The sequence below is a fragment of the Columba livia genome, chromosome 2, assembly GCF_036013475.1.
Source record: "Columba livia isolate bColLiv1 breed racing homer chromosome 2, bColLiv1.pat.W.v2, whole genome shotgun sequence".
Lineage (NCBI taxonomy): Eukaryota > Metazoa > Chordata > Aves > Columbiformes > Columbidae > Columba > Columba livia.
Genome location: NC_088603.1, coordinates 121,997,350 through 122,024,885, shown reverse-complemented (window position 1 = coordinate 122,024,885; position 27,536 = coordinate 121,997,350). Strand labels below are relative to the sequence as shown.

At 41.0% G+C, this 27,536-nt stretch overlaps 1 protein-coding gene and 1 long non-coding RNA gene across 3 annotated transcripts; one reads left to right on the top strand and one right to left on the bottom strand.

Moving 5' to 3' along the window:
• Positions 1–25,459, bottom strand: TGS1 (trimethylguanosine synthase 1). Of its 2 annotated transcripts, none has more exons than XM_065053564.1 (13): positions 25,282–25,459; positions 24,135–24,199; positions 21,953–22,125; positions 19,160–19,991; positions 18,013–18,130; positions 16,997–17,083; positions 15,883–16,054; positions 14,117–14,459; positions 13,051–13,224; positions 11,980–12,123; positions 10,443–10,659; positions 8,810–8,888; positions 1–294 (listed from the first exon to the last, which is right to left on the bottom strand). In XM_065053564.1, the coding sequence occupies exons 1-13, from the start codon at positions 25,377–25,379 to the stop codon at positions 178–180; spliced, it is 2,619 nt and encodes an 872-aa protein (XP_064909636.1). In that variant the 5' UTR covers positions 25,380–25,459; the 3' UTR covers positions 1–177. The 2 variants fall into 2 exon arrangements, with proteins under 2 accessions (XP_064909636.1, XP_064909638.1); XM_065053566.1 differs by having other exon boundaries at positions 13,051–13,218.
• LOC135578635 (uncharacterized) lies at positions 8,345–10,458 on the top strand. The gene is made up of 3 exons (XR_010470571.1): positions 8,345–8,484; positions 9,219–9,287; positions 10,327–10,458. It is a non-coding gene; the product is annotated as an uncharacterized LOC135578635 (long non-coding RNA).
• Positions 25,460–27,536: the final 2,077 nt, after the last annotated feature.

Sequence of the window (27,536 nt, the reverse complement as noted above, 5' to 3'; positions counted from 1 at the left end):
TTTTGTAAAAAGTATTATAAAACATTTATTGACAGTAGCAATAAACAGAACATTTTTTTTTGTCAACAGAAATTAAAGTGGAAAATGGCTTTAAGTCATTTTTGACCAGCCAGCTGTACAAAAGCTTAAGCAAAGCAGTAGTCAAGGAGGCTGGGTTTGGAAGAATCCACAGTGAGTTCAGGAGATGTCATGCCTTATTAGATCACCAAAATAAGCTGTTATTGTCTTCAGTTTGTTATTGAGAAAATTTTGTTCTATTTCAACTTTCCCTCCTGGCCCTGCTAAGGAAGCCACCTGAAAAACAAAGAGTGAAAACCAGATCAATCAATGCACAGGCCAAAAGGCAAAACCCCAAACCTTTTATTCAAATGAAATATGTAAACCACATCTTTGACTCTGTTAATACTGGTGACAATATTTCTTGTCACCTAATGCCTCTGGTCTTCTTTCAGAGTCTCCATTTACTCACAGAAGTGGTTTGTAACTTTTTTGTGGCTGAAAAATTCCCACCACCCCAAGCCATGAAAAATAGGAGGACCTAAGAACTAGAGATAAGTAGTCATTGTTTCGCACGCCATGCAAGAGATACTAGGCTCCAGTTTGCAGGGCACTTGGCATTTGAGACACCCAATTGTGGCAAAAGCAACCTGTAAACTGTGACTGGAAAGTGTCAAAAGCCCAAGTTTTAGGGGAAGAGTAAAACGAAATCCTGAAATTAGGAAGCATAAAGGTTGTGCTGAAGTGGAACCTAAAGAAACAAACAAAACCAAACACAAAACCCAACCAAAGAGGCAGAGAAGTTCACAAAAAGCAGTTAACATTTTTTTGGTTGCTGCTATTGCAACCAGAAGAAATGCTGCTGTGTGCAGAGGGGTCCTGGTCAGCGTTGGGCTGAGGCTGCGGGCAGCTGAGTAGCTGCAGGCAGGGAGAGCCTGTCAGGCAGCGCCAGGCCCAGCTCTCGTGTTTACAATCACTGGAGTGAGAATTTCACTGTTCACGCTCTGTTGACCAAGCCCGGTGAACATCTTTAATCCTTAATGATTAGAGACAGACAACATTTTGCAGCGGACTCTGAATTTTGGACTGGAGCATGCAATTTGGGCAGGGCCTGTTGTGATAGGACAAGGGGTAATGGCTTCAAACTATAAGAGGGGAGATTCAGGCCAGACATGAGGAACAAATTTTCTTACAGTGAAGGTGGTGAAACACTGGCCCACGTTGCCCAGAGAGGTGGTAGATGCCCCATCCATGGAGACATTCAAGGCCAGGCTGGATGGGTCTCTGAGCAACCTGATCTAGTTGAAGATGTCCCTGCTCATTGCAGGGGTGTTGGACTAGATGACCTCAGCAGGTCCCTTCTGACTCAAGCCATTCTATGACTCTATGATTCTTGACTCCTCTCCTGTTCCTACTCATGATGACCCTTTTGAGGGATGACAGCCATACAGGCTACCCATTTCTCAGCAGGACAGACTGCACAGACAGAAGACACCACCACCAAAATTGAGCATTGACTGCTTCCCACCGCTGCATGATGGACACTGAGGCCCTGTGCTGCAGTGGGGGTGTCTGCCCCACAGTCAGCTCTGCTCCTTGCTGCTGCTTTCCCTGCTTGAGCAGGAAAACTATTTCTCTAGTTTCATACACAGGGAAGTTTCCCAAGCAAAGTGACGAAAGTCTACAAGCCTGTAGTAGATTTAAACTGATCTTTAAACCAAGAAGTCTGTTATGTTAGCAGCTGAAACTTAAAAGATCAGGCTGCATTATTAACGCCTGTAAACTCCTTTGAGACTTGACTCTGTAGCGCAGGTTTAAATATAAACATGCTAAACTTCCTCTATTTTACTCTAAGTAAAAAACCAGCCTACTACCAAAAGGAAACAACAGATTAATCTAAATTATACTTTGAACCTTTACTGACCTGCCCAGAAAATTACCACACTTATCTAAACCAAGCATTTACTTTCTTTTTTTCTCCTGTCTTCTAATTTTTTTTGTTCCTGCAGACAAAAACAAAAGTGTGAGCCGTTTCTTTGTCCTTCAATTTAATGGTAATAGGAAAAAAATCTTCACGTTCTTGTCAAAGAGGAACCTGCCACTTAAGTAAAAAAGCAGAAGCTAGCTGACTTATAAATAGTACAAGAATCTGAAACTGGCAAGTGATCAGGAATGTTAATTCTACAACTTATCTTTTCTGACTTGAAATCCTAAAAGCAGTTAACATTGTGGGGAAATCCGTATTTTTTCTAGGAAGAAGTTTATACTTCTAATTTATTGCAAACAAAAGCTGGAATGACCCTTCCAAAAAGCATTAGGAGCTTTGTACTTTATAGCTAATTTTAAGTATTCCAAAATATTAATTGGTCAACTTAACATATGAATATTGAAGTTATTGTCTCAGGGTTACATACACCCACTTTCAGGGCACAATTTGTGTCACTTACCATATCTGACTGACTATGACTAATGGATATTAAACACAAGTGTTTACTAAACGCTTCTCTTAGAAGACCAAATAAAGCAAAATGCTTCATTGATAACACAGGCTAACTGTCTCTCCTCCACTGAGGGGTGGCATCTACTGAAGGACACCTGAGAAGTTACATATGCTGTGTTGTGTCTCTTAGTGTTAAACCCACGATAACTAATTCCAAACAACTGCTAAAGGTATTTCATAAAACCAAAGGTGACGAAAATCTAAATAAGCACATGGGTGTAAGGTCTGCAGGGATGGACCTGGCACCGCACACTCCTCAACCTCTCCATTATTCCGAGGAGAGAAATGCAAATCCTCTGCAGCAATGCTTATTTGTAGATTGCTGGATTTAATCACATCGGAGTTGCCAAGCTTTCCCTGGAAGGGCTCATTCAGCTTTGACAGTGTAACGAGGAAAAGCTGCCACACACCAAGCTGCAGAGGGGTGCCAGCTTGGCTGAGGGACATCCTCTAAAAATAACAGCAGATTGAGGAATAATGCTTTGAGAAAAGCAAAGGTGCTCACCTATTTTTGGAAATAGCGACACATATCTCCTGCTTTTGCAGTGAGCTACAATGGTCTCTTAATTTCTTAAAAAAAAAATTGGACAAGTCCAAAATTTGTTTATTTTGCATTTTCCTGGGCAAATATAACAATTCTCCTCATCCTGGTTGTTCTTTAGCCCAAACTCCTGTACGGAGGGGCAGATATTGCCTTGTTTGCTGCGCTGGGTAATTCTGCACTTGCCACATGCCTGCCTGGGATGAGGCAAAGGATGAAGCTTGAGGTAATGCCTCCCTGCATCCCTCTCACCTGGATGCTTCACCCTTGAGTTCAGCAACTGCTGATGGAAATAGCCCATAGCTACAGCCACAGAGCATTTAAAATTGCAGCCAGCAGGTTTGGTCTAAAGTTTGAAACAGGGGACATCAGAAAATAAATATGAAAGGGGAAATGAACACGGCATATTATTTCAGGTGCATAAGGTGCTTAAGGTGCAAACTTGCTTTATATTGTTCAGATCTATTTTTGAACTCAAAGGCTTTCCTACTGGCCTTGCAGATTTTTTTTTAATCACAATGAAATTCCTTTAGTAAAGTAACTTCCTATCTGTTCAAGCCACCAACTAAGGTTACTGTGGATTAAAAAGCTCGTCATTTTTTTCCCCTACCTCAAGAAACTTTTCTAGGGTATGAGAAATACAAGCTTTTTGCCTTAATAGGCAGTCACACAAGGAGACCGTGATTCATTTAATTTTATGGAACACTAGTAAAAAGAGGAACCCGCTCTGCACACAACCAACCTAAAGGCAACGGGGAAAAAAAAAAAACAACAACCCACTTGAAAAAAAAGGCAATGGTATTCTTTACACTGAATGTAATAAAACAAAATTATCTCAGGCAGCTTTTTTCAAAATGTACAGGTCTACAGTGAATTATGCCACAGTGGTGCTGCCACCCTTTGACAGCCTAGACTTTTTTTTTTTCAAGCTCGACGTTGGGAAACTACAATTCAGTATTCCAGTACTATGAGCTTTAGGAAGACTGAAGTCCAGAAGCACCGCTCTGGCTTGGTGTAAGCTGGGGGAATCTCATGATTTTATCTTTCATCATCCAGAACAGAGAACATAAGCAAGTTTAAAGTGGGCTGCTTAGAAGCTGCTGTTACTAACATGATCGTTACAGATAAAGTGTATGCAATTATATTGACATAAAAATGATCAGCCTGCAAAAAACACATCAGCTCACAATCTTTTACCTGCCGACTCCTGTAATACCCAAGCACCTTAAAAATACAATCCAATTAACCCAAGATCATCTTCTGACCTCTCACACCCCCTGCTTTGCTCACTGTTATATTTACTCCTAACTAAATGAGACATTGTGAAGTCACATTTGACTAGGTCTCAAGTCATCACAAAATCATGGAATACCAGGTTGGAAGGGACCACAAGGATCATCTGGTCCAACTTCATCAACCTCAACTAAAATCGCAGCTAAATGAAAGGAGACACTGGCAGCTTTACTAGCCAGCCTCCTATAAAATTTCTTAATTCACAGAGGTAGTTGTGTATTCGTTTGTTAAACTGATCTCTCTGGTAAGATTTTCCGTCCTAGGAATGACATCAGTCAGAATTAAAATAAACAAACACAGTAACAACAATAAAAAGTTTTCTCCATCTTTACACTTTCTTCATTGACCAGTCCTTTTTAACAACTGGACTTTCAAAAGCAGAAACACAGCAAACACCTTCCTGTACAGGCACCTGTAGACAGAAAAAGGTTTCAGTGTCTTACTCTAGACGCCCTCAAAACAGATGATGACGATGATATGGGAAAAAAGGGAATGGAAAAAAAAACAGCTGCATGATGTGTATTCTTTGTGTGACCATTGGGATCAAGAGCACTTTGCTTAATTCTGGGCTCAGGGAATCGTTTCAAGCACTAGACAAGGAAGAGAATTCATATCTTCTGGCAGCAACTGGAGCACAAGCCAGGTTGGTAATACCAACATCTAGGACAACAAAGTCCCCAGAAGAAATTAAATTATTTCACTAGACTTGGCCTAGCTATCACACACGACAAAAGAATACCAAACACCTCCCTCCCAAGCCCCCCCAAACCTCAAAGCCATGAATCTACTCAATTTATAGTTTTGCACAAGTCATCATATCTGTAAATAGTAAAGATGCACCCAAAGTTTTCAATACAGATACAGGAAAAGGTACCAGCCAAGAAGTGAGGGATGCTGGGGAAGGTTGAGCATTCCCTGACTGCAGGGTTCTTGCTTCCAGCAGAGTCAATCAACAGCAGAGCAAGGGGAAGAAATTTATTTTCATCCAAACTTTGCCAAGGCATGCATATTCCCTCTTTTTTTTTTTTTTTTTCATAATATCAGCTTAAATTAGTACCCTAATTCTTCTCATAGAAGGCAAGATCAGTTTTCAACTACTCAAGTATTTATCAAATGTATTCACTTCATTTTGCTGAGGCATAATTTTGTCAATACACAAGCCTATTTGAAAGCGTGTCTTCTAAATCTTTCCTACTCTAAGTAGGTTTTGGTTTGCTTTTCAAAAACACCCCTGGCAGCCAAACACAAGTTCAGCCCCCCAGAACTGAAGCAGTATTAATATACTTCTGGTTGGTAGCTTCCACAACTCCCCCTCATTTTTCTTTTGTTTTAAGGATTGTGAAAAAAAACTTAAAGAAAGAAAAGACTCAGGTTTAATAATGCTGCAAAGAGATAGGTATTGAAAAAGGTGTCACACAGGAGCTACATTAATAAAACAATATTTTTAATGTGTATGCATACACATTATATATAATTCCTGATTATTCCTTAACTAGAAAGAATATTTTGAAAGACTGATTCGACCTAAAAATGGAGCTGTAAGCATTACAAATTTTGTAACAAGTACATGCTTGTAAAGAAGGAGATTGATGCAATTAAGGGAAATGTTTCACATTTCTTGTAAAAGTACCAACCATATTCCACTGGTTCGCTGCTCCCTCTCGAGGCAGAAGTACAGAAGTTCATTTCCCCTTTTACACCCAAACTCAGTGACTTTTTAAGGGAATTCAAAGAACCCCATCTCTCTCTACAAGACTAACTCTACACAGAAAATGCTGTGCCTGCAGACATAATAAGCACCGTTTTTGCAATAAAATCATATGGAACAAGGTTGGTTGTCTTGTCTGCCAGTAAGTCAATGAACACCGAGTCCTCTAACACAGCCAGGTCAAGGTCAGCTACCACTTGCCTTCACACCAGCAGCAGGATCCCTATTCTATCTTGGCTATCTAGCTCTAAAAAGCAGCACATATTTGCCACTAAGTTTGCACCACCTGAACTCAAGATTAAACAGTATTTTTATTGTAAGGTTCCTTCTAACTGCTGAGCATTTATTTCCATTTGTGCTTGAGATCCACTATCAGAACCAAACTTGCACTTATACATTGGCTCACAGTCAGTATAACCATCTTCACGGAGGTCTGCACTGGTTAATTAAGTCAGCTTCTGAATCAATTTCAATTGACGAAGCACATCTTGGTTGTAGATTCAAGACAGACAACAAGGGACAAGAAAGTTTTAACAACTGCCACCTCACATGTTAAGCACGTTAGACTACCCATTCTACGAGCTAAGCCACCTTTGAAAGCCTTACATACGTGTATGAGCATACATGCAGAGCTAATTTTTGAGGAGTCAGAAAAGGCAAATCTTACATTCCCGAGCAATGTTATGACAAATCAAACCTAAGTTTTTAAGTTCCCATTCAAATCTAAAGCTTTAGATAACATGTTCAGCAAGTTTTCAGCTTCAAGGTATTAATCTCCTGCAAGAAGTGCTTGAGGTTTACTTCCTCAGGCTTTCACAGGCCCCTGGAGTTTATGGACTACAGTCACAAGCCAAGCTACATCATTCCACCCCAGCAGAGGTGTCCACAGGCCCTTGCCAAGGCACCTGCTGCATGAGAAGCCACCCTACCTGGTCTAGGAGAAAAGTAGCATGGATGAGAACTGCGTGTTCTCCATTTGAACACGGTTTTGCCCAACTGTCTACACTGACCATTAACAAACTTCAAATTCGGAAATTTACATACAGGCAGAAATGAAAGCAGCCAAACTCATAACTAGTCTCCTATAGACCAGCGTATCCATTAAAGTCACATTTGGGACAGTCGTGTCATGGTCACGGTCATGCCCCTGTCCACACAGGGTTAAGACCACATTTCCCTAAACAGTGGGCTAGATTCACGTTCTCTTGCCCCACTCCCAGATCATCAACCTTTAGTTGTTCCTTTTCTTGTACTGTCACAATCTCTAGAGAAAGGCATAAGGAAGGGATTTTTCTTCCCGAGAGCAGCCCATAGCCTAGATGACTGAACTGACCCAGGCCTCCAGCCACACGCTTTTAACAAGCTGTGACCACAAAATCATGTTTTTGAGCAACAGCAGTTACTCTTCAGCTATTTGTGTAAAAGCAAACCCATGGATGTACATCAAGGAACACCAGGAACACAGCAACAACATTCAGAGCCAACTGGACCAAGATGTACAGGTGGAAAGACACCAAACCCAACCACGTAGAGATGCCCAGTTCTTCTGTAGGTATCTACAGGTGCAGGCCTGTGGATAGTACTCTTCCATGCTTTTGTAGGAATGCAAGTGAAATGTGGATGCCTTTGCCTATTTATAAATCCAGCAAAAAGTGCTCACGAGCAGAGCAGAAACCTGGGAAGGTCATTCTTCATCGTGGTAACGAAATGTTTGATAAAACTCAGTGGTTAGAAGTTGAAACTAGAGAAACTCTGCTTAAAATTAAGGTCCCTGTTCAAAGATTCATAAATCACTTGGACATTTCACCAGTCTGAAATGCAAAAAGCAACTGAATTATCACCTGCCGTACAAATGGTGCTGTGCATAGCATGGGGTCATAGTGTGCTGTTACTAAGGCCACATAAATTCCAGCCTGTTCCTCAAGCCAGCTGTTTGTCACAAACAGTTCCACAATCCAGATGTGGCTGGAGACTTTGCCTGCTGTAAGTCAGCCACAGCTTTGGGAAAAGTTGAAAATAATCCTGGGAAGTTCTGTGGCATGCTGCAGGTGAGAACAATCTCTCAGCGCTCCTTTATTTGCAAAAAGATCTACAAGACGTAATTAACATAGAAAATATACAGAGGAAACTAAACCAGACACTCAGGGGAATTATTACAGTCATCTAATTACTTAAAAAAAATTAACAAAAACCTCTAATACAAAAAAACCCATACTGGTGAAACAAACCATGTCTCTACCAAGCCAGCGATGCATCTAATCACTGCAACACATGCAGCCCATATGGAACCACACACTTTTTTGGACAACATCAATACCACCTCCGGTGGCATGACTTTTGTTTCTGATCTACTTATCAGAGACAGCAGTGATTGCAGGCTGCACAGTGCAACTCCTTCATAAACAGAAAGCCATGAAACTTCAGGATGCAGCAACTTCTCAGATGGTAAGAGTTGGTTAAAATATTATTTTTTTCTTTTATAATGATGAATCTGTCCGGCTCTCAAGAAAACTACTGCCTTTGGGCCTTCTATAAGAACCTCCAATCTGTTGCTTTATGAAGGAACAGTATCAAAATAATGGAAATAATCTACTACTCCCATTTCTAAATATATGTAGTGCAAACACAGAAATAACAACATAAGTTTCAAACTTAAAAAAACCCCACATTCAATTGAACAGACAAAAAGTCTTAAGGTTGTGCTTATACTATCTATGTTTTAGGTGAGCTGAGCTTTTTGTAATTACCAAGCCCTTATCCAGTAACACACCTGGTCAATGTCAGCATTCCGAGGTAGAAAATACACAATGTTGTTGGTGATCTTCTTGGAGAGCCTGAAAATTTCAAATGTAGAAGCCAGTAAAGGAAAAAACAAGAATAGGGAGGGAGAAGTTGCTTTATATTAACTAATTTTGAAAGCATGTCCTAAATTCAATTATTATGCAATTAAATTCTAGTTATTCTTCTGGGTGTGTGAGTTACACACTGTTCTGAAATGCAGAAATTAGTATTGTCTAAACACAGAAATCCTTTATTTCACCATTACTGCCACAGAAACTAGGAATTTTTTTTTTTTTTTTAGAAAATGTAACTGAAATGCAGAAAAGTATTTGAGAAATTTGAATGCAGTTTTTAGTTAGTATATTGGTTTGATAATTGTTTTCTGGTCTATTTTGCAGAATATCTCTCAGACGCACATAGCAAGATATCTTGGTTCTTACAAATACGACTGCATTTTAGATAAAAAGGTAACAACTGAGATTATTTTGGGAAAAAAAGAGCACACTTCATATTTGATTAAATTATTATGCTAATACCTTCACAGGTCTGTGAGTACTTGTAGATGTACTTGTAGTTAGTATTGAATTTTACACATTAATTAAAAGGGTTAATATTTTCCCTGCATTCTTTTGTGATTTCCCAGGTCACAGGCAGGTGCTATGACTGACAAAAGTTTGAGTAAGATACTTTAAATAAGATACACCTTTCATAAATCTATTAAAAAATTGAATTAATGACAAAGTCATTTTTGTCTTATATATACACCACGTCTATTTGATTACTTAATGTTTTTATAAAATAAAATAATGATTTAAAAAATGCTTTAAAAATTCTTTAAACTCCTTAGAAAGGAGTTTTTAAAAACCCTCCTTTATAAGAGTCAAAACTGCTGAATGAATGCTTTACGTTAAGAAGGTACTAAAACTCTGTAAAGGATTTTTGCTTTTTAAGAATAATTATGACATGATATTTGAGAAGTCATGTCTGAGAGAGTTAGGGTTGTTCAGCCTGGAGAGGAGAAGGGTCTGGGGAAATCTTATTGTGGCCTTTCAGTATTTAATAGGGGCCTATAAGAAAGATGGGAACAGACTTTTTAGCAGGGCCTGCTGCAATAGGACAAGTGATAACAGTTTTAGACTAAAAGAGGGAGATTCAGGCTAGACATGAGAAACAAATTATTTATCATGAGGGTGGTGAAACATTGGCCCAGGTTGCCCAAAGAGGTGGTAGATGCCCCATTCCTGAAGACATTCAAGGCCAGACTGGATGGGGCTCTGAGCAACCTGATCTAGTTGAAGATGTCCCTGCTCATTGCAGGGGGGTTGGACTAGATGACCTTTGAAAGTCCCTTCCAACCCATACTATTCTATGATTCCATTAATTTTTAGAAAATAAATAAAAGCATTTAATTTTAGGTGGTCAAATTCATAGAGCTGAGGTTGGGGGAGGCGGACTAAACAAATGCAGCATGTCTGGGACTTCAGCTGCTGTCCATATTGTCCCCAGTCAGCCAATCAGACATGCAATGTCCACATCAAGAGAGGAAGGAGGAGAAAGAGAGAAGACCGCTTGTAAACGACTGAAAATTGCAACCACGACAACATATAACTTTGAAAGGATATCCGTCTGGGCAAATCATCGTTTGGATATCAAAGATTTCGGCAGTTGCATAGTCAGGCCCCCCCCAGGGAGGGCTGAGGAACACAACATCTGCTTGCAGGTCAGCCGCCAGCACCATGAAGTCTCCACACACAAATTCAATCCGATCCGCCACACCATACACCTCGGCATTGTTGCGTGCAAGGCTGAGCTTCTCGGGATCAATATCAATAGCGATCACTGCAAATGAAAGCAAGCAAGAAAAAACACACGGGTTAACATGAACTGCAAATGGCGCCCGACCACCAAAAGGATGTTTCAGAAGGAAGTTGTTCTCCTGCAGCCACCAGATAAACTCACATCTATACTTTACTTTCATGTGGTAGCTGATGACTTTGGTTTTGTAGGTCACGGTAGACATGAAGCTAAAGTTCCTCAAAGGGGAAGGACTTGTCCTTGCATGGCAGGAGTACAGGTTCCACCAAGAGCAGAACCGCCGCATTTACAAACCAGCAAGGGAAGCCACGTGGCCAAGATTGCGAAGGCTCAGCTGCTGCAGAAAAGCTGGGAAGCCTGAGCTTTCAGGAGTCGTACATCTGCTATCACAACAATCCTCCATCTCAGGTCAAGCAGTGGACAGATAAGACTGTCTGCCTATGAGAGAGGGAAGTCCTCCTTGCTTTGGTCTTGGCAGGAGCTGGACAGCTTAAACAGGGTCAATTAGAAATCTAATTCTTCTCCTTTGTTAAAGATAAGCATATTCCTTTTGGCTGATCACACTACCAAAAATGGAACTGGAAAACATACCCAAGGTGTGACACACAGGCAGTACATTATCACAGAAATAAAAATTTAGCCAGGAAATACAAAAAGCTATGTGAAATTTAGAAAAATATTTATAGAATGGATCATAGCCCACCAAATTTAATGCAGTACAAGCTACCATTTGTCTTGCTCAGAAACTACTCAGAAGCATTAGATGAGCTGGTATTTTACCAGAGTGTTTGATAAGTAGAGGAGTACCAAGCAGTCAGTGTTTTTACAGAAAGCTCACTCACGATTCACTGCAGTTTAATTATCTGGTAACAAGAACTTACACTAATACGAAGTTACTATCACTTCTCTGTATTTGGTTCTGCTGCATGTGCAGGTGATCATTCAAGTGTTTTAAATACTATTCACGCATAATCTGCTTTGGAGTACATAGACTTCACGCAATCGTTAGGAAAAGCAGCAGCTTTGTGGTGTTTCTTCAAGTTGGCACTGCAAACAGGACTCAACTTTTACCAACAGTCTTCAGACTGTGTGACAGACTAGGTACTATGCCACATAAAAATAACTTTGATTAGTACTACACAAATCCTTGACTTAAAATAGAAAAGCAGTTTAATAAGTCCTTTTTAAAGACAGCTCATATTGTGAGCCTGGTGAAGCAAAAAAATGTTGTTTCTTCAGAAGCACTGGAAAAAAAAACATATCAGTGAACTAAGTTCACGCCCAAATTTTTAGTGAAAAATATTGAAGAAACAAAATAATGCGAGATATGCACCACCTGCTTACCTCTTTTTGAGGTCAACGCAAACTGAATAGCATTTCCTCCAACCCCACAGAACGCATCCACTATGGTATCACAGTTGAACGACTGACTGACACGGACGGCAATATGCTCGGCTATTTTCTCGGGAGTGACAGAAAACCAACCCTCTGCAAAGGAAAGGGAAGAAGTGTGTTTTCGCCTTTTATTTCAAGGTTACCTAAATAAAAAAGCAACAACTGAGCCCCACACACAACTGAAGGTTTAGCAGTTTAGCATTAATCCCAACAACTTTGGCTCAACACATTCAGCCAGTAAATACAGGCTTTGAAGATTATAAAGTCTGGTCAGTCTAGCGATTTTCTAAGCAAAGTCTCACGGAAGCAAACAGATATGTCTGAATCTCAGTAAATGCTTTATTCAACTTGGTGCTGTGGATTCTGCCTTATCAAGGACAAGTCCACTGAGACAGCTACAAAAAACTTCATAACATAACGATTACGCTCTGTAACAAATAAACCATAAGCATATTGTCTCTTGTCCGACATGTTATTTTCTTTACAGCAATGTCTGGTGCACCAAATAACCTACAGGTTTATGTGGGAGAGCATCAGAAGTGACAGGCTTACAAAACAAACTCAAAATACAAAAAAGCAGTAATCCTAATTCCTCCTTTACCTATAAATTTATGATTCAGGAATGGTTTCCATGTAAACATGAAAAAAAGTAACTTTGAAAGTGACTGCTGAAAGTCAGAACAAAGCTAGATCCATCAGCGTATTTTGAAGTTTCACAGGATTATTTTACAAAATACAGAAATGGAAACATATCAAGTTTCTGAAAGAGTCCTGACCAAGCATAACTTGGTTACAGTATGATCTTCAGCAAACATCAGGACTAATGCAAACAGGGGTGTCCCACGCTAGAAGCTCTACCAAATTCCAAGACTTCTGTTCATTTGCCTGCTGGGGGATAGAATTTATGCAGAGGTGAAAACACACATTCAAGAATGCTCCTGTTATCAGAAAATTAGCAATAAATTGCAAAAAAGGGTCACAGGTTTGGATACAACTTATAGCATGTTGCACTAAACGCACCTCTGTCTAGTTTAATTCCCTCATCAAACCGAGAGAAGAGCCGGTAGCGCTGTGCCCAGTACTTGACCAGCTCCGGATCAGCAGCAATCTCAGCAGGTATAGCTCGCAGTGCAATTTTGTTCCTTCTCCTCCTTTTTTTCTCCTTCTTCTTTGTAGTAATTTTTTCGTCTACAGCTGGAAGACACTGAAAAAGTTACCCATTACTGTTCTTGTAGGCTAGGAATGTAATCAGCAGAGATAACATATAAAATGCTCAATTTTAACAAAACTACTGAATGTCCTTTATTACTATTTGTCAGATTATGAAGATTACTGGTTTAAGTTAAAAAAGAGCATCCTATACATCAAAAGAATAGTGTTATCTGTCAGGTAACTGCCACAGTCCTAAAAATCATAGGACTTCACCCATTAAGAATCTTAACAGGTTAGCCATCATCTTCAACTGATGGCAATAAACTCTACATAGTGACTGAACAAGTGGATCAGAGACCAATTTAATGTCCACATATAAATAAGGAATAAAAACCAATCTAGGGCAAAAGTTTTATAGTAGAAATTCAACACAATTAAGTTACTGTGGGAAGGATTAAACTATATGCAGAAACCTGAATAACCCTCCAGTCTCCTTTGTTTACAGTGTTATAGAAAGCTTCAAAATGTAGATATTTTAATTCCTAGGAAATAATTTCAACAACATATGTCCCCCAAAGGAGAGCAACGTGCATTTGAGAACCCAAAACTTGGCAGCCCATGCATGTACGTGAAGTTAATCACTCTCATCCTTACAGGGGAAAAAAACGGCATGAATTGGAGACCTGTTAGATCACGTCTAGGATCAACAACGACTATTTATCTATGAAGACAAGACCTAGGATTCTGGCACTCCAGCAATAAGCTACTTCCACCAGCACAGCTCTCAGTTGGCGTCATTACCCCCTGGACCCAATGAGTCTCTTTGCATAAACTGAATAAATAAAATAAACACCACACAATGCTGTGATTTGGAAAGATGGTATTAATTACACTTTCTGTTCACTTCCAGTTTGTAGGAAACAGATGGATGTACCCTGGTTGACATCCTCCGTCTCTGCCTGGAGATAATCGGGAATATCCAGGGAGACCAGCTGCCGCCCGCAGCCGTGCTCCGGCCTCCCCGCTTCCCGGCCACCAGAGCTGCTCGCTGCTGCATCCCCCTCAACGTCATTCCCTCCAGGTTCTGCAACAGCCTCACTGGAAAACGGTGGTTTTTGGTTTTCAGCCTTCAGTGGCGCAGTCTGTCTGTCAGTAACGCCGTCCTCACACTCTGAATCACTGCTTGAGGATGATGCCCCCGCTTTAGGTGGAGGAGTGGCTGGCTGGGATGGGGCTTCCTCTTCGGGTTTATTAACCTGCTTTAGGAACTCTTCCACCTGCAATTGTCAAACATCACAGATAATGAGATATCAAAAGCACAGTGTAAAAGCCTCACAGTTTGAAAGCACCTGTCATGCAAAACATTCAGGAGGGTATGCAAGTCCTTAACTCTGCTCTTTTCTTACAACATTGGAAAACAAGTTGTCTTTGGGAAAGAGATATCAGCTACTTGCAAAAGGGAAATTCCACAAAATTGACCGATAAATACAGTATATAATTCTCAAGTAATTTCTGAAATACAAATAGTCAGACTTGCCACAGCACAGGTGACCAAGACTACTATTTTAAATTAACTACCTTTTCTCTGATCTGCATTCAGAGAAGCTGCACTCTGCCTCACAGGTTTAGATGAACAGGTAAAACCACTTTCATCCATTAGTTGTGCATCTCCAAGATGTACCAAACTGCGCATGTGCTGAAGAGTTCCGCTGCACAGTAGAAAACTCGAGATTACCTCCTAACAAATGTGCAGACACCAGTCCAAACTCCTCACAGGCACACGCAGATGCTCAGTTTTACCTGACAGTTGCTTTCAGTGGCACTAGGACTGGGGCAGCCCCTTACCACAAAATCTGGGGAAACTTATAACGTTCTGTTTATTTCACATGATAAAAGTTGCCCTTGAAGTATAGTGGCCATGGGTACAAGGTGGCCATGGTCAAGCCTTTGTTGAAAAATTATAGCAATGGGACTGGAGCTCAATACAACACGAGCTGTCACCACCAGAAAACAGTGTTGTGCACTTGGGTGTTAGGGAATGCAAAGCATCCCAGAAGACAGCAAAGTAACACTGAAAATCCAAGGTAGCAGATTTTAAAGAGACTCAGAAAAATCTAGTGAGCAACTTTTTCTATTCGCTAGTAATTTCAGAGTTTAAAAAAAAAAAGCATAAAGCTATAGGTGAAAATAAATGCAGGTAGAGGTGCAAACAAAAACATTGATACGCATTACTAACAACATGGTGTAACACGAAATACACTAACCTATACAAACAGTTTTCTCTCACTGCTGAAATGCCAGCACTAACAAATGCCCTCATATGCATTTTAAAACCAAAGATACTTTTAATATGTACAAGAAACTCTACACACCCCTAAAGGAATGATGCACCCAGATGTTAGGAATGATGTTCACATAACTTTGCCATTAAGCTCACATTCCTCTTGATACTATATCATATTATATATATAAATAGATGGCCAGGAGTCCGCTAATACTTTTCCATACGCACCCTAACCTAACTAACCCTTCACCTAAGCAGGGCATGAAAGAAAAAAAAGAAAAGAAATAAAGAGCAGTAGCCAGACACTTAAAAAATGCCACCCATTTGGGACAATTATTATTTTTTTCATGTTCATAATTCAACAAAGACAAGGGAGCAGATAAATCTATGAATTACAGCAACACTAGCAAACCTACCTTCTTCAAAGTTTTAGATTTTTTGCAAGACGTTTCAGGTTCCTCTGTAAAGAAGATGTGTGTGTTTTTGCTCTTCCTTGGTTTACGCATATCCAAGAATCTGGACTTGAGTTTTTCTTTTTTCTCCAAGTACTGTACACTTCGGTGGGTAAAATCTGGAATTCCACCATATCTGAAATTTAAAAACAACAACAAAAAATTACTTAGTTGGTTAATTTCCAATCTAGAAAGTTTAACATGAATGTTGATGTCTATTTAGACTAAATCATTTCTTTATAAAACATTTGCTCTGCTCTTAAAATACATGCCACTGGATGTAGTTGCAAAACAACGCACTTTCATGACAACTTTTTTCTTTATTTGAAAATGTTTACCCAAATCGGTTTTAGATTTTTTTTTCCTAACAGTTTTATAACTTTAAGTGGAAACCATTTCCCAGACCAGACTGAAGAAATAAAAAAATATCTTGATTAGTAGCCTAAAACATCTTTTTGGTTTTGTTGGCTGCAAAGAATCTACAAAACAGCTAAAAAACACACTTCTCTTTGAAACATATATATATATATATATATATGTATATATATATGTATGTATGTATGTATGTACTAAACAACTTGCATCTTGCAGAAGTGCTACACCTAAGCCACAGTCTGCCTCTGCCTTATGATGTTATTTCTACAGGACTGACCACCGTATCTTGATGTTATACCCCCAAAAATGAAATCTCACTGGTTAACACCCTGGCAACACTTTATTAGTATAGCAGCATATTATTAGTATAAATACAAAACAGATATAAATCACGATCTAAGCTCACAGGACTCCAAACTGAGAAGACCATCTCTATTTTTAAGTAGCTGACCAGGCATTTAACATTCGCACTTGCAGTGCTTACGAGTTACACTTCTGTTTGAAAGCACTGTTCTTGATCATTCATCTGTATGTTGCACCTCTCTCTGTAGCCAAAGGATGACAATTTTATTAAGAGCAGAGACTAATGCTGGGAATCATCTTCAAAAGTTTAACAAGATGGGAATGGAGATGAATGATCTATTTGAATAACAACAAGAGTTGAATTGCTATGAAAAAAACAGAGTTCCTCATAAGCAATTACTTTTGTCCAGTGCCATGCTTGAAACCCAACACAGAGCAGGTTTCCTCAGGATCTTCCACTGGGTTCTCATCCACATCCAGTTCATGGCTAGGAAAAAATGCAGATGACAATGTTACGTAGTGTAAAAAACACCCTTATTTTACAGATATACCACTGAGAAATTTACATATTGAAAACATTTAAGATGTGGGCTTTAGTAATTTCTTCCACGTACTGCTGAAACCAAGCAAGGCAGGTAACACCAGCCTATTCATATACATGAGCACATACATTTTTTTTTACCCTCAATTCTAGGGACATATGTCCTTCTGTTGGGGTTATAATATTCCAACTATTTCAAATGACGTCTTCAAATATTTAATATTAAGCTCCACACTGAACTGAGGAAGACAGTGTTTGTTCACCCTACTTCCAAATTACCTTCATCATATATGTCATTGATACTATTATCTATTATTAATTCAGCAAAATTATTAGGACAAAACCAAAGCTACAGCACTATGAGATAATAATTCCATCCATTCCTACCCCTTTAAGTCTGTACATTTATTAAAGAGCCATCCCACCATCTTCGAGGCTATAAATTTTTTTAGAAGAAAGAAAAAGACCATGACAAGGCAGAGATTAGCTATCTTACGCTTGCCACAGCACTGAGCATTTTAATGGCAGAAAAAAGTTCAGTTAAAAAATACAAATTATTTACTATCATTATTGTATCATCTAGACTAATTAGACCTAGATAAGCAAGTTGTCCTACCCAATTTAACATCCCATATACTTCAGTGGCACTGTCACCTTGCACAGTCATCGAGGCCATACATGTTTTCAGAAATCAACTGAAGAGAATTAGTATCTACCACTTGTTGCCAGGTAAAGATAAGCAGTGCTGGAAAACTATGGTTTTGTACTGAAGTTTTAAGTCACAATCTCAATTAAACAAATAGTTAATATAAATCAGGAGGATTCTGGACCTGGGCTTGTCGAGGAAAAAAGCTTGTATAAATTTAATTACTTGCCTTCTCTTGACTTTGGCACACCTGTATTCAGGAGGCTCTTCGTCCTCATCTTCATCTTGGTCATGAAGCAGCAACTGTGCCTTGTCATTTGAATTTGAGCTACATGACCCCTGCGAACCTAAAAAAGATACATGAGATTCTGTTTTCCTTCAGCATAAATTAATTCCTTATCTTCCTGTCCCCAAAGTACACATGCAGCTACAGTTAGTTGTTGTACATAGCTGAATCTGACAAACAAGGCATGAGTGCCAAACGCACATCTTCACCTGTCTTTGTTTGAGGGACAACACAGCAATACAAACTTCCAGTGTTAGTTACACTATAGTGATAATAATCTTAAACTGGACCAACTTCAAATTATCTCAGCTCATGAAGAAAAATAAAATGCCTACAAGACACAAATTCAAAGCAGTTTCTTCCTTGTTCGTAAATTTTGTTTCCATTTCATTAGCTATGCAAAGATATTCAGCCTGGAGAAGAGAAGGCTCTGGGGAGACCTTATAGCAGCCTTCCAGTACCTAAAGCTGGAGAGGGACTTTTTACAAAGGCACATAGCAACAGGACAAGGGGTAATGGCTTTAAACTGAAAGGAAGGGTGGATTTAGATTAGACACAAGGAAGAAATTCTTCACTATGAGGGTGGTGAGGCACTGGAACAGAGTTGTCCAGAGAAATTGTGGAAGCCCCAACCGCAGAACTACAGGACTATTTTTTTTTTTCTCAAAAAGCTGTTCTTAAAATTTGTCAGATTCACAAGAACATCAACCTGAGTTTTCATTCATTTTAGACTATCAATGAAAAAAGACACATTAGTGAATGACACAGCTGCAATACCAACATTAAGATAAATAAATAAATGCACACTAACAGTGCTCTCTCGCCACTTCCCGTAGTACACCTGAAGATTTATGAAGTAAATATTCTGTTAAAATCACTTCTGGCTGATGAAGACATTCAATATACAGGTTAGAGAGGAGAGAGATCCTCCAGAGAAGCAGAGAAAAGAAAAATGAATCAAGTAGGTAATCATTCTACAAAATACTTAATCAACTTTTTAAAAATGGCATAATGTATATAATATATATATCTTATATATAACCACGTAGCGAAATTCTATTTGAATCAATTTTAGCTGATTTTGTATTACCTGACTGGTTACCACTTTTATTCTCACAAGATGCACTCCTTTTCCTGGTTCCTCCATCACGGGGCTCCTTCTGGTTTTCGCTGTCAGATGAACTGTGCTCTTGAGGACCTCGCTGGGCTACTGTTAGCGCTGCACTGCTCTGATCCACTTCCTCCAAATTCAGATTTAAATTACAAACCCCAGAGATTATTTCACTGTGGGGCTCAGCATGTGAAGGGAGCGTTTCCTCACTTCTGGTATTAGAGGGAGACAGCTCCAAGCTCAGCTCTTCACTTGGGCTAACCAAGTTCCTTTTTCCCAAAAGATCAGTCTCCTGGGTAACCCCATTAGCTTCCATGTTGTCACCTTGTGAGCTCTCTGTAGTCCACCCTTGACTTGTCCAGTACTGAAACTGTTCCCAGTAATACCAGTATAGTTCACTGTAATGCTGCTCCCACTCCTCCTTGGTGTCTGGACTATTCCAAGGCTCAGAGGCTGTTGTGGCTTCACATGATGTGACCTCTTGATGCTTCTCCAGCCAACTTTGCCAAAGAAGGCTCTCTCCATACTCACTCCAGTACTTCTCCCATTTTTCTTTAAGTTCACTGGGTAAAGCCTCATTTGCAAGACTTTCTGAACTTTCACAGTTTCCTTCACTTACAACCTGAGGTTTGATGCTCTTCTCACACTGCTCTGTAGCTGGGGCCACCTCACTAGAAATGGACAGGATATCACCACAAGGTTGATTCTGGCATTCCTGCTCCATTTTATCCTTTTGCTGTAATTCTTTTTTGTTCTTCTTTTTCTTTTTCATAATCTTCATGTTGCATCTCTTTCTGTAATTTTCTGTTGCCTAAAATATAATGGAAAAACATACTTAGAAGTCCACAACATGTATGCAGTCATTTCTTGTCCTCTCTCCAAGCACATTTCTGTTTTCGTTGCAACCCTCCCTCTCATGGCAACCCCGCTGTTAGCTTTCTCCCCACAAAAGGTTGTAGGGTTTATGGGTCTGGTATGGCACCGCTGCATAACCTTGGCTGACGTTTCTGAGCAAGTTGTGAGAAAGAGCTGCCAGAAAGTCTATAGAAGGATACTCACAGTAAAAGGCAGAATTACAGACAGAATTTGGGCTGCTGAGAGGGAAGTCATCAGTAGTTCAAGGATTTGAAAGGAAAGACATCAACACGAAACACTACAAAATCCTAAAAGGAGGTTGGTCAGGAACTGAGGGGTCACTGGGTTGAGCTTAACAGTAAAACAGTATCTCAGTAACATCAAGGACCTGTTCTAGGAGGCTGTGGAGGCTGAGCCTTACTGCAGCTTGGTGTCTGGCTGGCCAAACACTGTTCAGGTGTCTTATTAGCACAATGAACATACAATGCTCAGCCTAAAAGAATGTTAAATCCTTGCTATCTTTGAGTGCTTTAAACAAAAAAAAAGCATTGCTTTGTAATTGTAACCTCTGTAAATCCTGCAGCTGAATCTCTGTATGTCTGAAGACACTTCCCATCCTATACTGCCCTTCAAGCTGGCTAACAGAAATACACGGAAACAGCCTCCTCTCCAAACAGGTGGCCCTTTCATTTGTACAATACAACCATTTCACTTGCTACAACAAACTCAGACTACTACAGTTGCCTAGTGGAACAGAAGGCAGAAAGCTGTTACTGAAACACTGAGGTAATTTGTTGGTTTCATCAAATACAACTCCACTTGTTTCAGTGGGGCTTCCTGTGCTTATAGATATTAACAAGATAAAAACATAAATCACGAAAAGCAAGTTTTTCTATCAGATGAATCTGCCATTTTTTTCCATAAACTCGCAAATTAAGTTTGGCAGGTAAAAAGGCAGCAGCAGGAACTACAACTCACACGGGCAAAAGACCGCAAATGTACAGATATTATTCCAAATATCCCATCAGCTGCAGTTCTTACTTTTGTTGCATTGACCAATGCACAAAGTGGACTATAAAGAAGTTAGGTTCAGAGATTTGGCATTAATCTTTTATCTGCATCCCTCATAATGTCATGTTAATACACTCAGTGAAAAGCACAATGCTTCATAATAATCTACTAAAACCATATTTCTTTCATTCAACTTTTTTGCAGTATCACTACATAGCAACAAAAATTGCATATATACTTTGGGCTTGAAGTTGGACGCCTAGAAGGTCTTTCTCCTATTTATTTACAAATTAATCAGGTCAGAACCACACAGTGCTCTGCACAAAAGTACTCTCTCAATGCCAGGTCTGTATTTCATAAGACAAACAATGTGGATATCCCACTGTCTTTTTCTCATCTGTGGAAAAACTTCAGTCTTCCTCTAAAGCCCAAATGCCCCCTATGGAAAGCAGAGTACCCAAGCCTCACTCCTGCCCTTTGGATCAGACTGGCTCTATCAGCTGCAAGGGGGATGGTAAATCTGCTTTTTATATTACTATCTAAAATGAGATGCTTAAGGCAGACAGTGTGAACACAGGTGCTCAGATACGAGTGTACTAGTTGCCCTGATGCAGAGCATCAAGGTTACCATGGCTGTTTTAAACTCCCTCTCTCTAGTAGCAAGATAATATAGATATGGAAGCATAAATCACAGCCTGACCCTGTTTAGTCAAATTGACAGACGGATTTTACAAACTACACAGACCACGGTTCTGTATGTTGTTACAAGCATGTGAGGCAGGCAGCTTAAAGCCAGCTCAGATACATTTCCATGAACTGCAGTCTGAAATATAACTGAGGAGTAGACATGCCCTTAGATCTGGAAACACAAAGTAAACAGAACAAATAAAGCAAACAAAGACTTACCACAAGGTCTCTGCGGGCTGACTGCCCACCAAACTGGAGAGGCAATCCCATACTCTTCATGAGCTCAGCCTCCGAGTCTAGCTCAACTTCTTCCAGGTCAAGAGCATGATTAGTATCCACCTTTAATGTCACATTGGGACAACGGTTCTCCTCCTCAGATGCTTGCTCCTCCCCTATGAACAAATTATATTAAGTGAATATAATCTGATTCTGACACCTCAATGCAACAGCATGGCCTACAAAAATTAGCAGAACTGACTCTTTAGCTTCCTTTCACATTTAAAATTTTCATCAAAATAATCTTTTTTTTTCCACGTAAATATCAGTAGGAATTAAAATCTAACTTCAACAGCCAAAACACTGCACTGGGTCTGGCTGGGGTGGAGTTAACTTTCCTCATATCAGCCCGCACCCGCTGTGTTTTGGATTTGTGGCTAAAACAGTGTAGATAACACACCAATGTTTTGGCTATTGCTGAGCAGTGCTTGCATAGCCTCATAATTTTCTGTTTTCCCCACTCTGGCATCCCCAGCGCGTAGGCTGGGGTGGGCAAGAGATCGGGAGGGGACACAGCTGAGACTGCTGACCTCAACTGGCTGAAGAGATAGTAAATACTATATAATGTGACGCTCAGCAATACAAACTGGGGTAGGAGGTGTGGGTGCTCAGGGTCAACCCACCACAACCATTCACCTACAATAAAGCCCAGTAAAAACCAAAAAAAGTAGTATTAGGAAAGAAAATTCTTCACAGGAGTTCTTTTGGTATGTGTCAGAGCAAGCTTAAAATACAAGAAACTGCTGGCTTTGTTACAAATGTTTCAAAAACATACTAACAAAGATAATACGATTTTATAAAACTGTAATGTGTGATCTAGAGAACATAATTATCTCAGAAATAACTAATCAACTATCTAAACACTGCTTGCACATCTGCCAAATTTTTAAGCAACATATGCAAATAAAATTACAAATACCACTGAGAAAGTAGGAACTGTATATTGAAGAAACTTATGAAATACAAAAGCTCACAGTTCACAGAATCACAGCTGATAAAATTGAATGTAGTTTTATCAACACAGTTGATAAAACTGAAAAATATATATTTTTTTTCCAGTCCGTATATACTTATAAATTATCACACAGCACAAGATTCTTCTGTTTTTAACTGATTCCTCTCACCACTATTCAGTCATGTGTGCATAAAAAACATGGTTTCCGTTCTCCTCCTCCACTCCATTCACGCTGTCCACATCTAACCCGTGCTATTCATTCTCAGCTTCTATGGGCACACCTTTCTGTCCAGACTCCTTCCTTTCAAATCAAGCTATTCTACAATGCTGGAGCCAGCAAGACAGCAATGGAAAAATCAGATACCAAAGGAACTATGTTCAGATAGGAATGTGTGGGGAATTCAGGAGGATGGAACAAGGTGTTATATTTGCCAGAGCATGCACCATAATTCCTAAAATACAAGCAAGGAGGGAGAGACTTAACTTCTCTGGTCCTCCTCATATGATTCCTCATGTACATACAAATAATAATTTCCCCCATCAGGGCTATTATTTCTTCTCTACCTTTGGCCCAGCAGATTAATCAGCAATAGCCAATGTACTGGCTGGGGTAGAGGCAGCAGGACAGTATTTCTCCCAGACGAACACCCAGGATTTGCAGTCTGTTAGGGAATACACTGCCTTAGATTACTAAATTACTTGGTATACTGCTTCTTACAGAACTTGTTTAGAAGAATTTCTAGAATCCATGTCTGTGTCTCTGCTATGGGAAACCTAGGGAAAAGGAACTTCTCTAACACAGACCTTGTGTTATACAATTAATTTTGAGTTAGGGAAGTTGAAATTATGATTTCAGAACAGGTCAGATACTTGCAACTAATCTGCTCTGTGCACCTGGTGGAGATTATGTGAGTTGGTAAGTCTGTGCAAACGAGCATCACACCTGGTTTGACAAAAGCTTCCACATCAAGATTATAGTAACTTGAAAGTTATGCAAGTGCTAAGTTATTACTCACATTCATCCCTATAACAAAAGCACGGAAAAAAAAGCCAGGCATAGGAAAAAAACTATGAATTAGCAGTTATACTGTCCTACTGTACCTCAAATAACCCTACACCTAACTCACTTTAACTGCACATCAAATTACACAGTACATTTTATCATCTTACCTGTACTGTCATTGTCATCTTTGACATAAAATCCTTTTAATCCCAGTTTATACAATTTTCGATCTCTGTGAAAATGAAGAGAGATATTGACACAGAAAGGTCATCATTAAAATGATTTTTTTTTTTAACAGTAAAAACAGTCATTGAGTGGAAAAACCTCCCCAGGAACATGGTAGAGGCTTCATTGCTGGAGGTTTCAGGGCATGATTGGGGAGGGTGATCGATAACCTTATCTAGGCTCCCCTTCCCATGAAATACTGGCAGAGATGACCTTTCGAGGTCACTTCATCACCTGGGCTGTTCTGTGATTCTAAACACACAAAGTGAAGAAAAACATGAAAAAGGCAGCACTTGAAAGCCTGATGTGAAAAGCCCACACAAGAGATGTTCAGAAAAATGTTGCTGCTACACAATACACCTGGGAATTAAATTTTTGGTCCACAAAACATTCTGCTCAAGTGGGAGGAATTTAGTGTCTTTGGTCCAAAATTGCAAATATTTCAGCCACCACCCAGCACTGATGACACCTCATCTCTCCAAGCGCCTCAGCTAAAACCCGAGTGTGTTTAACATCCAAAAATACGCTAGCGGCCACGACCTCTTCTCCCAAATCACGCCTCTGCCACAGAGAGCCCGCGGGCAGCATCCCTCCTCCTCCCCTCCTCACTGAGAAGCCCGCTCCCCCGCCGCGGGGAGGCTCCAGGTGCCTCCGCGCCCGTTTGGGGAAGGGAGAAGGGGACGGGGCCCCGGTCGCGGATGGCGGGCGCGCTGCGGGCCGAGCCCCGCACGGCCGCTGCCCCGCCTGGGGACAAGGCAGCGCGGCCCGCGGTCCCCGGGAGGGATCGGGCTCCGACCGGCGGCACGGCTGCTGCCCGCCGGCCGTGCCCGCTCCGGGAAGCGTCCGCCGCGGGAACCAGCGGTTGGGTGGGCTCCCGCCCGCCACTTCTGCCCCCCGCTTATAGCTGGTATCGTTTGGTAAACAAAAGCTACAGGGATCCTTTCGTGCACCTTCCCCTGCCTGCAGCCGCCACGACCAGAGCAGTACAACCCCTCCCCATACCCACACCGTGGAAACCACCCGCGGCCACGGGAGACGCGGACACGCGGGGCCCGCCCGCCCGGTGCCGGCGGCGAGGCCGCTACTCACTCGACGAAGGCGCGGGAGCAGACGCAGAGGATGCCGCGGGCCGTCCCCGCCCGCAGCAGCAGCTCCGCCACCAGCCGCCCCCGCGGGTCCTGCACCATCCTGGCGGAGACACACACGCCGCGACCCGGAGCCGCCACTGCGGCCGCTGCCTTCCGCCGGAACTGCCGTGAGCGCAGAGCCCGCCCCGAGCCCGCCCGGCTGCGGCGGAGGGGGCGGCCCGAGCCCAGCCCAGCCGAGCTGCCTGCGGGGGGCGCTCGCCATAACGGTGGCGCGGTCTCTGCTGAAGGAGAAGGCGCTACACAGGAATTGGGGGTTCCCGTTTTAGGGTGCTACCCTGCTTTGCCTGTCGGTGCCTGTGTAAGGGCAGCCTTGGCTGTGTGACTCCTTGTGCTGTCAGTGACCCCCTACGAGGAGCATTTGCGTGTTCAGAGCGGGGAGAAAGAAGGGGAGGAAAGGACGTCACACCAAAAATCTGCAGCAAGAGACAGTGCAGCAAAAAAACTGGCAAAACCGGGAGTGGGAAACAGGAGCAGAAAGCCTGAGCAAAGCTTCTTGGAGTAGTGATTGTAGCAAAAGTAACAGGAGAGCGTAAAATGGGGAGAGAATGGGGACAGGGTGAAAAGAGGGAGTAAAGAGTGAAGTCTGGTGAGCACAGAGACCTGGAAGAAGGCAGAGCAAGGCACCAAGGTTGGAGTGAGGCAGAGGTGGGGTGGAGAGGAGGAAGGCATTGGGAAACAGCAATGTATGGTATGGTACTGTGATACAGGTAACTGGGTTTTGCCCATGGACTTTTCTCCTTTGGAGTCCTGCTTTGGGCATTGGATCAGGTATAACCTGGGAAAAACATCATTGTGGAGTGAAAGAAACTGTTTTATTTGGGAGGCCTGCTGTCCTGTTGTGAGAGTTGGAAGATGTTTAGAAAAGGAAGTTGGTAACAGGCAAGGAAAAATGCGTTGTTGAACAGACCACAGGATGCCGCTCTGTAGAATGAGATTTTATCCTTCTCTCTACTGCAGAGACTTTATGTGATGATGCACAAGGTTTGAGGGATTTCCTACATAAACCACTGAGCTATTCAGGTCTACTTTGATTACTCAGAGTGTATCCGTAAAATGCATGAAATCCAGGTATCTCTGGAGACGATTACAAAGCCTTCCTAGACATCACTGGGACAGAATTTTTCAAGCAGTGGAATATGGACTCTGCGATCTCTTCTTACCTGCTAGCCTGCCTACTGGGCACTGGGAGAATATTAGAAAGAAGTGTATCACACACGCCTACCTTGCTTTTAGGCCCTTTGCAAGGTGCCTGCTTTTGACAAGCTGGGCTACCAGGCTTTATGTTAGCTACGTTCAATGCATTATGTGTTGTGTGGTTTATCTGCTGTGCTGTCTCATTCTGTTTGCATCAGAACGTTTTGGGTAGCAGGGCTACACAGCCTCAAGAGGATGCAAGATGTCCACAGGATTTGAAAGATGTGTCATGTAGGAAATATGCAAAAGGTAGTTTGGAGGCAGAAGAACTGACCATTCAGGTGACAGTAGGGCAACTACTGTCCAACAACAAATTCCATCCACTTACGAACAAAAATGTTAAGATTAGTTCTATCCTCAATCATGCACCATCTTACATCTGATATAACCAAAATTATTAGATGCCCTCATTAGTCAGGACTTGTATATATATATATCTGTCACTATGGTAATTAAATACTTTAGAAATACAAGGAAAGCTCACACCAGTTCTAGCACTTGCATGGGTATAACTGCATCAGCAATTAGGATGCTACATCACTTCCATATTTCAGAACTGAAAAAGCAGTAAAATAAAAATCTTTCAACACAAATTGTTTAGCCACAGCCATGTGCTGAGTGTTTAAAAGTTGCATTGTGAATTGTGAAATATTTTGAGTATTATTATACTACTCATCTTAAGGAAACAATGCTGCATTTCAAGTGAAATGCGGAGATTACTTTTGTATAAGAACAAGATGTCTATTCTTTTATAATATGCAAGCAGCCCCCAGGTGAAGCCACCAGCAGGTAAGGCTACACATAAGTGAAAATGCCTCCTAATACTCTTTTGTTCTCCAGCCATCAACAACTGATGGCATATGGCCTGTTTAGTAAGACAGTGGATTTTTCTCATGATACTTGTCCAGTTTTCCCCTGGACCCATCATCTAGCCGTGAATTGTACAGGTCTATCAGCTGTTACATGAGAATTCACCTTTTTCGCTTTGAATGTGTCTTCTTC